At 39.5% G+C, this 14,355-nt stretch overlaps 1 protein-coding gene across 8 annotated transcripts in view; it reads left to right on the forward strand.

The window, feature by feature from the left end:
* The window catches only part of CPQ (carboxypeptidase Q), a 185,281-nt gene that overhangs the window by 125,999 nt on the left and 44,927 nt on the right, over positions 1-14,355 (forward strand). For 5 of the 8 annotated variants that reach the window (XM_066990613.1, XM_013179960.3, XM_013179957.3 and 2 more), the window contains one exon: positions 1,523-1,724. The exons of 2 other annotated variants lie outside the window; for them this stretch is intronic. In XM_066990613.1, coding sequence (XP_066846714.1) covers positions 1,523-1,724 — 202 coding nt within the window. Of the gene's footprint in view, positions 1-1,522; positions 1,725-6,532; positions 6,690-14,355 lie in introns of all 8 variants that reach the window. One more of the 8 variants, XR_001206680.3, reaches the window with a different exon arrangement.

Below are 14,355 nucleotides of genomic sequence, written 5' to 3' on the forward strand. Positions count from 1 at the left end.
TGTTAGTTATTTTCACCTTGATTTCAAGTAGTTAGATGGGTGGGTAGATAGATTGGTTATTTTAAGTTATTAGAACATTGATGGTTGCTTCTTCTTTTGCGAAGATTTGATATTAATTCTATTAACTGCTGTTTCTAAGTTAGAAATGAATTAGTGAGTAACCTCTGCTATGTTAGAGCATATTCTCAAAAGAGAAATGTCCAGGTAAGGATGAGCATAAAACACAACTCTTGACAAATTCTATAACGAACTTTCGAAAACTTGCAGGGCCGGGTTTTGATACTTGTGCAATATTCACAGCCACGTGTACTTCATATGTGGTTTTATATCCAAAAAAATTGTGAAGAAATTCTTTACTGAATTGTAGGCTTGTATAACCTGCTAATGACATGGATCTGCTACTCATCGGTATCACGTATCTCTTGTAGTGACTTTTTTGTACTAACCTGTGACAGCCATAAAATTTTAGAATCAGGCCTGGGCACAGGAGTAAAATCTACAGTCCCCTACATGTATGAGTAGGTTCTCTTAGTCACATTCAAGGTAGTCTGAAGTATATTTTTTTTTCATCCTGACCTGGCCTATTGTACTTTGCAAAAAATGTTATGTAGCTCTCAAATAGAAGGAAACTTTCCTTTGTGTAAAGTCTGTAAGTACTTTATTCCAATTAGACCTTTGTGATTGAGTGCTCTGGGTGTACAAGAGGCAAATAAATGGTTCTGGATGCTAAGTTTTATTCTTTAAGCTAAAAAGAATCTACCAGGTGTAGACTAAAAGCAAATGTTATTATGCCATTTATACATGAAAACATAACATTTCATGTTTCCTGTAAGGGCTTACCTTGCAAAACGCTAACTTCCCTTAAAACAGACATGACTCCTTCAGGTCAGGAGGAACCTTGGCATTTCAGTCCTCTAACTGGAGTCAGTTGACTACATGGTATATTGAAAATTAAATGTTTCTGAAGAGGCAACAGCTGTTTTTGTCAAGTGGGATGTCCTTCACAGTCTAAGCAAGCTTTGCATGCGTCTAATTTTAAAGCTGACTGGGCTGCTTACCCTCACCTCTGCACCAGAATTTCTGGAGTTGCGGCTCTGAGAAGGAAGTGAGAGCTGCAAGTGAAAGCTGAGATATGGTGGGAATGACTTACCCAACTGGTATTTAGGGACAGGGTTTAGTGGGTGACATTGGTAGTAGGGTGATGGTTGGACCAGATGATCCTGGAGGTCTTTTCCAAACTTAATGATTCTATGATTTTATTTCCTAAGTTCCCAAGTAGCTGGGGACAGCTGGCCAGTCATGTTGTGGCTTCTACCACGTACTGATGCCTCATAACTGAACTTGAACTGTTCCAATGTTATATTAGACCCCTTCGTTTATGCTTATGTACAATCACAGGAAACATTTCTCTGATCCTTAAACAGGTGTATGTTATGCTGTCACAGTGACTTGTAGAATCCAATATATGCTGCCACTTAAAATAGAAATCGCAAACCCATATGTTCTTTCCTTACATGTTTAGGAAAATATCTCCAACTTCGATATCGTCATGGAGTCTGATGAGGGCACCTTCAAGCCATCTGGGCTGGCTTTTACTGGAAATGCTAAAGCTCGTGACATCATCAGAGAGATCATGGCTCTGCTGCTGCCTATCAACATTACAGATGTTTTCGACAACGCAGATGGAACAGACATCAATTACTGGATGAGGGACGGGGTGCCCGGTGAGAGTACTTTGCAAATAAAACCCTTTCCATGCAGTGGCACATTGGGAGGGAGTTCCTGCAGGGCTCTGGGAGTTTGGTGTTTTGAAGATAGTAGGAAGCACTTCCCCTCAAGGAATAATATTTACCGTAGATAAAATGCAGCAATGTCAAAAGGTAGCCAACAAAAATAGGACATAATGGGTATTTGAGCTTCAGTTTAATAATGGTATAGATTATACATAGCATAACATGCCTAAAATCTTCTTTTAGGCTTTAAGGATTTATAATAATTAATCCCAGACTGGTGGTTTATAAATAGTAAACTAAGGCAGAGGGGAATTCTCCAATGCAAAACAAATAACTTTTTTATTATTACCATTTCAACTTTGAAATACGGGGCTTTTTTCCACTGTTTTATATTTATATGAAGAAACAATATTTTTGAGACTTGCCATTTAAAATGTTATGGGGCATTAAGGTGTGCTAAAGAGGTAAAATTCTGCAAAGTTCAAATTGTTTTAGGGATTTATTCGGAGTATTATATCTGTGTCCTGGTAAGGAGAAGCTTGTCGGTGAAGAGGCTTGCAAGCTGGGAGAGAGGTCCCCCACTGGCAGCCTCCCCAGCCAGGAGACCCCATGCTGCATAGGGTTTTACAGAGCACGAGAGTCCCAATTAGAGGCCAGCCTGAGTAAAGCCTTAGTGAATTTCCATGGTAGTTTCCACTCTGAAATAATACTGCACAGAAAAATGTTTCATAACACTGATACTTAAAAAATTATGGTCAGTTTTAAATTTTTAAGGTTCTTTTTTTTTTGGTGCTTTATGACTGAAGTAGGCTGGTGCATTTCTCATACCAGTTTTACTGGTAGTTAATATATGCTTGGAATGTCTTAGTAGTTGGTTAACTGAGTTGTTTCTTACCTGGTCTTATGGAAGACACAGTGAGTTGTGGATTTTATTCTTTTTGTTCAGTGGCAGAACTCTTTTCTTCTTGCTCACGTTGGGTGTACCAAGATACCATAACGTCGACTACCTCATTAAAGGGATGGAAGTCTAATTTTCAAAGCAAAATTTCTATGCTGGACAAGAAGTATGGATGAATGGATATTGTTAAACAGCCAGAGGTTCATCTTCAGTTGGCGTGCTGTTTTGCAGATGATGTTCTAGCTGTTCAGTGCGATGTCATACAGCTGTGACACGGATGTGCACTTATGTCCCTAGGCTCTGCTTGTGCATCTCACATGTGCATTAGGACCTTGTGCTGGGTTGAGAGACTGTAGGCACTGCTGAGAGGCTGTAGCTGTGACGTGCATCGTCCTCCATAGCCTGTAAGTGCCTGTGCAAAGACACGTGGCCCAGAATTTCCAACTGACGTGTCTACACTGTCTTTACTCAGCTGGTACTCAGAAAATGCAAGTGTGTCAGAAGAAATTCCTAGGTAAGACACTGGGGACAGCACATTAGGGATGGCACAGACAGTAACTGGGGACTTCCATTGTAATTCCAGCCAGTGGGTGGTGGATCATGGAAGAAGATGCTAAATAATGGTGTTCAGCTGTGTTCAATAAGACCCTGCTCTCAGGAACAGGACCCAGGAAAAGAGGGAGCCCAGATCTCTCAGCATGGGTCTCAGTGGCCAGATAAGACTCTGGTGTCTTCAGAAAGGATAAGCTATGAAAAATACCATACCCTATTAGCTCACTTTATACACCTTAGGTCTTAGAATATAAATACACCAGCACTGAGATGTCTGTTTTAAAATGAATATGATTTGCTTTCCTATTAAAAATTTGGCACATTAATTGATTGTGGGGTGGGGTTTTTTTTCTGTCCGAAGCTTTGATTCATTTAACTTCCTGTTAAGCAAATAACAAAGTGTTCTTACAGCATAAGGAACAGTGATTCTTTTTTCCCCGCTGAGCCCTGATGGAAAGGAATTAATTCCACTAAAAACGTTTCTGCTGCTTTGGATTGTATTTCATACTGTACCAGGCAGAAGTGTAAGACATCTTGTAATCTTCACGCCTTGTCTGCAGTATTCTCACTGCTCGAATGAGTCCTTATGGTATATAATAACATTGGAACAAATTGAACAGCTTCTATAATTTTGTCCAATTCAAACAAGCAGTCAAGTGTTGACACTTCATCAATTTTATTTAAATATTTTCTTGAAAGTACACTTGGTGGCTTTCTTTCTGCAACAGTTAGAGAAAATATGGTGTACTTCTTGAACAATGAGAATGGTTTCTGACATCATTTCTCTAGCGTTTTGCTCTTTTGCTGTATTAAATGGATTTTCAGATTCAACTTTTTAGATACTATTAAAATTCTGCTCCTCCTGCTCCATTTGGTGGAAAGACCCGCAGAGCACAACACTACGTGTGGCTCTCAGAGCTGTTTGTAGCTGCTTCTGAGACAGCCACAGCGACTCCAGCTTCTTGCTCTCTGAAATTTCCAACATTTTTATTTTTAATGGACATGCAGTGAGATGTCCTTTGTAATGTTCTGTAAATTTTTGCAAGAAAAAGGTGGTGACTACTCTGAGAATTTAGGATGAAAGAGGCCAGATGAGTTCAGAGCACTTTGCAAACCGTAGAATGAAGTTTAAAAACCATCCCTAAAGTACAAGCAAGGTGATCTGCACCAAACACAACATTTTAATGCTTTGTGTCTGCAGGGTATTAAATATATTTCCATCAGTGGCCTTGACATTTGATTATTTTGAGAAGAGTTCAGCCCAGCAATGAGGAATGTCTGTAGCTGTGTTTTTGTAGTGATAGCCAGTTTTTGGCTACTGAAAATATTTGTTTAGCATTTGTTTTGCTTTTTCATGGAGCAGACATCAAATGAATTTTATTTTTTTTTTTGTGGTGGTATATTTTATGCTGTGGTTTTACATTTAGAGGTGATCATTGATCCTAAGACCACTTCTTTATTAATTATGCAATTAACTTCCACAGTTTTCTTTTTAGGGGTTCAATTATGTATTTGTTTTTAGTTCGGCATGCATCTAAACTGTTGCACATACAGGTGTTCCTTTCCCACACTATGACCTAATCAAGTTTGACCAGGATTTGCAAATATTCTCCGGGTGGGGAGACAGGTTGATTTCTTAATTTCTTTTTGGTTTTGGCTTGGTTTGGCTTCTGTACATGCTTTTTCACAGCAGACTTGTTCAGTGTCTGAAAGGGTTAAAAAGCCATTCAGCCAGCCCAGCTAGACCAGTATTTTTGTTAAAAAAGCAAGACCCAATGATGGCAAGGTTGCCTCTAAAGTAATTTAAACCAGTTCCTAAGGTAATAGCATTGAGGCTGGGTCAGCTGTCCCTGCAAGCTTTTGGAAACTGAGAAGGGGGAATAAGGTGATTATGTTTGTATTATGGTATCCAAAGAACTAGTTCAGCTTCAGGTACCAGAGGAGAAGAAAACAGGTGCTGCCCCATTTTGGCAAAGGGAAAGGTGCTGATGAAGTATTTCCAGAGGGTTGGTTCAAGGGTGCAAGTTCTGCAGGGCTTGTAAGGGAGGTTATATGTTGCTGCAGTGCTTCTGATGGGAACACTTGTCCATGAGGAACTGAGCTGTATTTGAGACCAAGCTGACCCAGGACATCAAACAACTCTCAGAAGGCATGTGGCAACTCATCTATTTAAAATTCAACCAGGGACCTAAAGGTGAAACTCCCTTTTACGGTGTCACTCTGGACCTTGCTGGTTGTTCCTGCTCTCTCTGTCTCCACAGTGACAGGGTCTTGCTTTTTTGTTACATTACATGAGAGGAGGAATTATTCTTCCAGAAATGAATAAACCAGTAGTTCATCTAACTTTAATGTTTCTACAAAAATCAAAAATTCATTGCTAACCCAATCTATTAGTCATTTTCCCAGAGCTGGCAAACAAATACTATCATACATCATTTCTCTCATTTTTATATTTTTCTAGTGCTTCTTTATTACCTCCATATAAAATAAGATTTATTTTGGCCCTTGGATGCTAGACTTCGACATGCACTATTTCCTTTCTTATCACGTAAGAGGTCAAGTCCTTCGGTTCCTCTCCTTTTCCAGACCCTCGCCCCCTGTCCCTCCCATCCCCACATGTCCTTGTAGCACCAAACACCAGCACGTGCCTGCCTGCGTGCTTGAGCCAAGCCTGATATTCTGCATGGTGTCAGCCAGAGGCATGCTTAAGAAAGTGGTGTAACAGGAAAACTCTCTGACATGGGCTTGCCAGCTGGGCACAGAGTTGGATAGGCTGTCTACTTCCCAAATTCTAAGTGGGTAGACTCTGTTAACTCTTGGCTGTATCACTGTTTGGAAGAAATACTCCTCTTGAAGTCTTGTCCCTCAGCATACCTGCTTCATAGTCTCTGCAGACTTGGGCAATCTTTGGATCCACTTTCTAAGCTTCTTTTTATAGCCAGAAGAATAGCAACTGTAAGAAAAAGGAAGAAAAATCAGATTCTCCTAGGCTAGGACTTCACAGACCAATGCTGAGGAGCCTTTGTTTTGACTGCGCAGGGGTAGTGAATGTTTCATTTTACAAAGATCTTCCTATAATATGAGGGAAAGAAAAACTGGTTTCCTGAAAAAATACAGACTTTAAACATGACTTCCTCACTTTGTCTATAATATTTGTGTGATTTGTGATCCAAGCTGTTTAGTGCAGAGCATCGCATGAAGAGCTCCAGTTATTTCATCAAGTGACTAACACAAGCGGAAAGTCTCCTGCTTGCTTATGGAGCAAAAAGCTGAACAAATCTAAACGCTACTCGTGAAATTAGCTTACCCATCATATCCAAGTACTTAGATCATTTTCGATACTCCATAGGTGCTGCATTCCTGTACTTGCCGAGTTAGTTCCAATGTGCTGAAGCACACCACTGCCACCAGGAGCCAGCCGCCACGTGCCTGATTCGCTTTCGTGTGGAAATGAAGGGGAAGGGACTTAAAATATGCGTCTGTGTCTTGCCTGAGTCTGGATCTTAGTAAGTCTGAGATAGATCTATCAGCACTGTTGTATGATAATTAGCAAAATCATATTGCTTTTTCCAGGTCATTCGTTTCCTTTTAAATATTTTATCATTTCAAAGGGAAATAGCGAATGAGTGTGTTCCTCTGCAGAAGTCAAATTTTCTGCAACTTGGGAGGTATTAAATTAAACCGGTATGCTAAGAGAACAATTTTAATTGCTTGGCACTTAAAGAACCTACTATAAGAGCTACAGCTATTAGAACCATTTACAGTCTTGATTGCAGTTCGAACCGTGTGTATTAATCTGTAAAATAATTCAACTATGCTCTAATTTATCATTGTTCCATAAAAATAGGCTTTTCAAATTAGAAATTGCTCTAGAGTAATTAAATGAATTTAATATGCTGCAAATTTTTATGAAGGTGGATACCTTAAAACGCTCATAGTTTAGCATAATATCTCAGTTACATTAGCCTTTCATATGACCTTTTCTACTTTTAATAAAGTTAATAAAGTCTTTAAGGCTAATCGTTTAATGAAAGGACTGGTCTGTAGATTATGGTATGCTTTCTTACTAGCTGTGCTATATGACTACCAGACAAGCTTGATCATACTTTACATACAGTTCTTTCCACCTTTGTTCTTCTTGGACGTGATTCTTGTTTTGGCATATTGGAATATTGAACTGCTTCTAATAATTAGCAGGAAGCATCAGAATTGCAAGTTGGTTTGTTTGATGTAGACTAGACACAAGACATGCAAATATTCAGCTGGGATAATACTGCTGGAGAGAGGGATTGCGTTAGGAGATTAGGCATAGTGCCCAAATGCAAATTTTGGTGGTAGTTTTAACAGGGCTCCTATAATCTGTTTCTCATTAGAGCATGTACATTTCTAATACGAGGGCACAGGGTGGTTCTGTTAGAGCAAAAATAATGTGTCATTTTGGGGGCAAAATATTTCATGATTACAGCTAACACTTGAAAACTGCTCATTCACATTAATTTTACCACAAATTAAGGCTACTTATAAATGAATTTTCTTAAGTCCACTTTAGCTATGAGCTCCCACTGTATAGTAATAAGTTTTAAGAGTAGTTTATTAGAGACAGATAGAAATATTCAGAAGAGAAAGGTCAACTCAAGCAAGGGTGAATGCTGCTGTTACTAGCAGGTAGCATTAAGCCGTTTTACTACATGCAATATAAGAGGCATTTCAGCGAGAGCAAGATCACAAAAGAACTGCGGGAAGACCTGAAAGTCTAGAAATTGTACCTTACAGTGAGAAGCTGGAGATGTTAAAATCTCTTTCAGTTTATGCAAAGGTATGCCAGTTTATGCAAAATGATGACTCAGGCACAGCATACATATTAGGCTCAGATTTTTCTAATGAGACCACCTTTTTGCCTTGTTTTAAAAAATAGTTCATTAGCAATTCAGTCCGAGTCCAAAAAAATTCAAAGTGAAAGAAAGCAAACACCTAGCTGTAAGGTTAGATAGCTACAGAAGCCACTTGCAGTCGTGGTGAATTCTCTATCATTTTGAATGTGTAAAACAAGACTTGGATGTCCTTCAAAAAGTAAAGGGTAATTCAAGCAGGAGGAATGGGTTTGAGGCAGTAGTTACAAGGGGAGGTTCTGTGCCATGTGCTATTCAGAAGAGTTGATTAGATGGTAATGGGTCTTGCTGGCCTTAAAAAAATCTGTGGATCTGCCAGTAAATTTTATGAGCACTTTCCATAGTGAAATGCCTCCTTCCTATTTAAATCTCACTTATTTCAAGCAGCATAGATTTTTCAATATCAAAAGCTCTTGTCTTTAGTTTGAACACCATTTAGGTAGTCCCAACTACAATTAAAAATATACAGCTGTTGTTAACTTGCCAATTCCAGAATAAATTTGAATTGTGAAATAAAAAAAAATATTTCCAAAGCTCTATCCTACATTGACGAACAGCTTGAATTTCTTTATTTCTGCTTACTATCGTTTCTTCAGTATCTGTGATGCATTTTATTTGACAATGTTTTGTTGGTTGTCAGAAGCTCTGAATTGCTTCACACTGGCATAGCAGCTGATACTACATAGCACTTATATTTATCTTTCAAAAAATGAAGGCAAGGCAGCTTTAAAATAATTTCATATGAGTATTACAGTAAATTATCTAGAAACACTGGCATTTTGATTGTGTTTTATAAATCTGTAAGAAGTAAATTTTTTTCCAGCTCAGCACTCTACAAATACTAAATAATGCCATTAATATAGTAATTAAAAGTGAAATTAAGGTGTTTCAAACCAAATCATAAATTCTAGTGGTTATTGCATTTTTTAGCTAGTGGACTTCTTTTTCTTAAAGATATTTGGACACTGTTACTTCTGTGAATATCAAATGGTTGATTTTACTTCCTAGTTTTAGTTGCTTGCTCTTCAGAAAAGTTACAGGAGGTGAATTGAGGTAAAAGACCCCATCATTATATAAGTTCCTTCTCTAAGCAGACAAAATTCCTAAGTTTCAAAAATCATCAATAAATTTGTTCCTGCCACTCACCTTTTTTTAGCAGGAGAATATGCTCATTCTCAGAAAAGAAACACTGAAAAATATCTGACTGTGAATCTCATTTGGTTTTGGGGTGTGGTTGTTTTTTTTTTCTGGCTTTGTCTCTGAGGGGCATATTAATTCTCTATTGTTTATTGCTTAGGAAAGCTGAATTCTGTTTCTGTGGGTGGGAATATTCTTCTCATATGGAAGCATTTGCCATTTGTTGATCCTAAAAAATCAAGTGTCCTACATTAGCACACAGAGCTCAGTGTTAACATGTTAAATATGCAGTTTGGAAGTACAAGTTACTTAAGCCTTATTCCTAGAACTGTCCTCAATTTCACCGAAGCTCCAGCAAATAATGAAGTAAATAGGAAAAAAAGGGGTTTAATTTGTGTTTTGTAAGGAAGCTGGAGGTGGAAAAGTGTTTGCCAACGAAAAAGTGTGAAAGTTAGATGCGATTCTCTCCACTTTTTTCATTTCTTTCTGAAATCTGACTGTATGAAAAATGAGATACATTCACAAGGTGGAAATGTAGGGAGATTTCTAGCCAAATGTGTAATGACTGAATGGTTGTTCAGAACAGCAGCAGCAATATCTGTGGATTTCTGGATTTCATTCCTGGAAAACAGACTGTAATGGCATCAATATTAAAAGCTGAATAAAAAATAAACTGTTCAGTAGTTGAGCATTCCAGGAAGACCACTTGTAAACTACTCCTGATGGGAAGGGCACAGGTTAAAAGGATTAAGATCTGGCTTGCAGCTCTCAAAGTAGTTTCCTACATGAAGTCATATGTTGAGTGTTTCTACTAGGATTCTTCACGGATTGGTACATCCTCAAGTATTCAGAGTTTCCATCAGTGGTTTGGAATCAAGTTTAAAATCACAACTTATTTAAAAAGCGCACAAAACACAGCTGACGTAAATACTATTGGGATGATGAGAACAAGCTGATATCTGGGCAGGGCTTTATTTTTAGAAGGCTTTTTTTTTTTTTTCTTGGTAAAATAGACCCAACCTGATCCAAGGTGTGCTTACTTGATGCCTGTTTTAAGGAAGAAAGGAATTTCCTTCAGGTATCTTTTTCTTCATTGCCCACAGAGAGATCCCAGGGGACTATCTTAGAGTAGATACCAGATATGCAGGCTGTTGATGTTAGGTGTGATGAACCTCAGCTCAAGAGAAGTTTTAGAGAATTATTTCGGTTGAGCAGGATGTTTGGAAGTCACACTGTCCAACCTTCTGCTCCAAGCAGGACTGTCTTCAAAATTAGATAACATTGCTCAGGGCCTTATCCATCTTGTGAAAATATCTGAAGTAGGGGTCCCACAGCCTCTCTGAGCAACTTGTTACATCGCTTAAACACCTTTATTGTGGGGAGGGGAAAAAAAAGTTAGGTCTAGCTGGAATCTCTCTTATTTCTGCTTGTCCCTATTGCCTCTTCTCTTTTCTGTGTGCTATTTTGAGAAAACTTTGACTCCATCTTAATCACTCTTTAGACAGTGGAAGACAGGAAGGGGGTGCCCTTTGGCCCTAAATAAACCCTCAGCCTCTTTATATTTCATTTGCTCTAGTCCTCTGGTCACGTCAGACCACTCTGTCCAGATGATTCACATCTCTCTTGTACTGGAGGCCCCCCAGAAGATGCAATATTTAGAAAAATCACTTCCTTTGACCTGTTGGCTACCCTGTTGCTTATGTAGCCCCACATTACTTTCATTGCCTCAACATCTCACTGATGACTCTTGTTCAGGGTGACCTGTTGAATTTTCTTAGGTCCTTCTCAGGCCACTTCTCCTGGGTTTTGAGCTCTCTGAGCTTCCAGCACATGAGCTGCTCTTTCCACAAACTTAACAAAGATGCTTTCCATTCCTGTTGACCAGGTCACTGCCGAAGAGGAGAAGGGTATTGACCTGGTATAGACCACTGAGCACCACTCACATCCAGTCACCAGTTAGCCCTCAATCTGTGGGATGGTTATCCGTGGAGCCCAGCAGTCTGGTCAGTTTTCCACCCACTTTTATTCCACCTCTCCAATCCATAATTTTCCTGAGGACAGAGGTTGGTTAGTTTGCCTGACTCTTAGTTCTCCGAATCCTGCTGCTATGTGTTTTTTGTTTTGTTTTGTTTTGTTTTTTTTTTATGATGGGCATAACTTTTGCCTTTTTCCAGTTACTGGGGACTTCCCCTAATTGCCAAAACTTTTCCAAGATGATAGAGAGGAACCTCTCAGAGACATCGACCACTTCCCTCATGCAGCCCATCCAATCCCATCAATTTGTATATGCCCCATTTACTTAAACAATCCCTAATTTGGTCTTCCAATACCATGAGTAGCACCTGTTCCCCTTTCCTCCTAACCCTGCTACCAGGCAGAGACCTGAGAGTTACTTTAAAATAAACCGCACTGATTACCATTACCTTCTTACTATTCTTTCATTACTCATGATAGCTAATATTGCTAATAATATAGCACTTTTTTTCCCAAGCAATCTGAAAGTTTTACATGGAAAGAAGGCTGTAAAGACATCTTGGCTGACTGTGCAGAGCATGTTGTGCATTTAAACCAAGTATGGTTTTGATCCAGGATCGGGAAGCTTTTTAGTGACAGAGCTTTAGATATTACTCAGAAAGCTCATCCCCTCCTTAAGCGGCAAACACATCTCACTTTCATTTACAGGTGGCATTTTAGGTGTAAATGTCTGAGGCTTCTGAAGAATGCTTTTAGTGGTAGACCTAGCTGAACAAATACAGAGCTCAGAAAACATTTACAGAGACATCTTCCTCAGAGGAGCAAGTTCAAAATTACTTCAGTGGTAGTCTCTCCAGGAAATCTTCAACATTTATAAACTTCAGAATCGGAACCCTTCTAACTGTTCGTCTTCAAAACAGATTTTGCAGATGTGGTCTGCAGTGCTACTGAATTTCTGAGGAGCAGAATTTATTGAGCACCATGAATCTTTTTGACCAATTTTTCCCATTGGATCTCTCTCTTTCCAATGACGTCATTTGTGTTTTCATATAATAATTCCAGTCAATTCAGCCGTGGAAGAGTCACAGAAAAACACTAATTTTGAAAGAAACAGAATGCATGTTTGTATTTTGCAAATCCATGAGAAAGGACTGTGGGCTGCATAGGACTGCAAGACAGAAGGTACTGGGTTATTGTTCTGGCTCTGACATAAGCTGCCATCCTCCCCAGTTTCATGCTTCCTCAGTTTCTTTAATGATAACAGTTACCTGAGAGGTTCTGAGGAGCTGCTTTTGTCTGTAAGGTCCAATAAAGAAAAAGGAGTCTTTATTACCTTCCTTAATAATTAATCTGGTCCATCTTTGGCTTGAATCATCAGATCCTGCATTTATTTAAGCACAAGAATAGCTCTCCTGATCAAACAGAATGTGAGTGCATGTAAAGAAAATAGCAGCTTATGTGGAAAGAGCTTCCTACAGATGTATTTTAGGGGCACATAAACAAATCTGTCAGCAAGGACAAAGAGTGCACCTAAATGTGAGCAGCAGTTTATTCAAGTCCTCCATCCGAAGAGCCAGAAAAGCTCATTAAGAATTATTATCCATCAGGGCCTCTCCGTCCACAGCTCTCGGCTATTTGCAGCGCCTGTGACAGAGCGCTGTCTCAATCACCATGTAGGGCTTGGAAATCCACCAAAGAAAATGGGCACTTTTCCTGTTGCTTAGCTGGCTAAACTGGATTTTAAAACAGTTCAGTTCTATTAACCATATTAAACCCGAGCAATGACCTTCTGGGACAGCACAATTTCCGTAGTTGTTGCTGCTGTTTTTAAGGAAAGCTACAGTAAAGAAATAGCTGGAAGCAGGGATGTTCAGACTCTGGTATCCAGACTCCTGAAGGACTCTGTTTTACTCCTGAAAACATACAACTTCGTCTGCAGCAAAGAAGAGAGCAGGTTCGTTGTCAGTGGGCTTGGTTATCCATCTGTTGTTGGTAGGGATCATCCGTGTGTAAGAAAATGTTTATGGATATTAAAATTGGAAGCAGTTGAAAGCTACTGATGTGGCATTGTGGAGGAGAAAAAACATTTAGCAGTTTGGTTTTTCAAAGGTTAGATTCTCCATCCCTACTAGCAGAGACTTGAGGGTTTAGAGCATTGGCATTTTACAGCTATCCTGAATTCCCTCAGGGTGGGTAACGTGCAAACACGTCACCGGCTGGAAGCTACTGGAAGCAGCTTACAGAAGTAAATTAGAGATATGAGACAGAAAAACTAAAATTGTTTTTATATCTGAGGACAGAGGTTATAGTGAAGAATCATGGAGTGGTGTTACCAGAACGAGGACTGGATGTCTGCATTGCCTGTCTGCTTCCCCGATCCCCAAATCCAAAACCACAGCCACAACAAACAAAGCACAGTGGAAGGTGCTGGGAGCGGGCTGAGAAACATCGGTGTTCAGCTGCCCTCTGTGACCAGACAAATGGGAAGAAACAGAAACCAAACTTAGCACCAGTGAAGTAACTGATGTGTTTTTCCAAAATGTTTATGCTTTGTACTCCCTAAATGGGAAACTTCTAGAGGTAAAACTCCTAGTGTTATTTTCAATGCACACACACATAGCTGTTTATATGAAATATTTAGGAGCAGGACAAATTCTTGATGTAAAGTTCTTATTTCTAGGCTGTTTGGGACATGCAGCATGAAGTTATTCCAGAAGTTTGCCATGCAGTGGAGTGCTGCATGCAAGGTCCACTTGGGCTGGTGATCCTGAATTTCACTCCACCTTGCAGGCCAAAATTGGCCGTAGTCTTGGGTCAAGATGAGAGCCAGATAAAGTTTAGTAGACTGTAGTTATTTTAGAAAGGCATCCAAACAGACAAGATTTCAAAGAACCACAGAGCTGGCAAGAATGTCTCAAGAGATCCTCTAAACGTCCTTTCCAGCGCAGTCTCACAGATGCCTGGGTTGTTTCTTTCACGTTTCTTTGTGCTGTTCTTGAAGAGCTACTATAATGGAAACAGTCTCACCAGCCCGTCTGTCCCCGTGCTTAGGGAGGTTTTTCTAGTACCTAATCTAACTCTTTCCTGCTGCAATTTAAGTGCATTAGTTCTCTCTCTCCATTATGAACCCAGAGACATGGTTATTTCTTTCCTTTTGCAGCAGGCTTTTGTG

The sequence above is a fragment of the Anser cygnoides genome, chromosome 2 (assembly GCF_040182565.1).
Source record: "Anser cygnoides isolate HZ-2024a breed goose chromosome 2, Taihu_goose_T2T_genome, whole genome shotgun sequence".
NCBI classification, from domain to species: domain Eukaryota; kingdom Metazoa; phylum Chordata; class Aves; order Anseriformes; family Anatidae; genus Anser; species Anser cygnoides.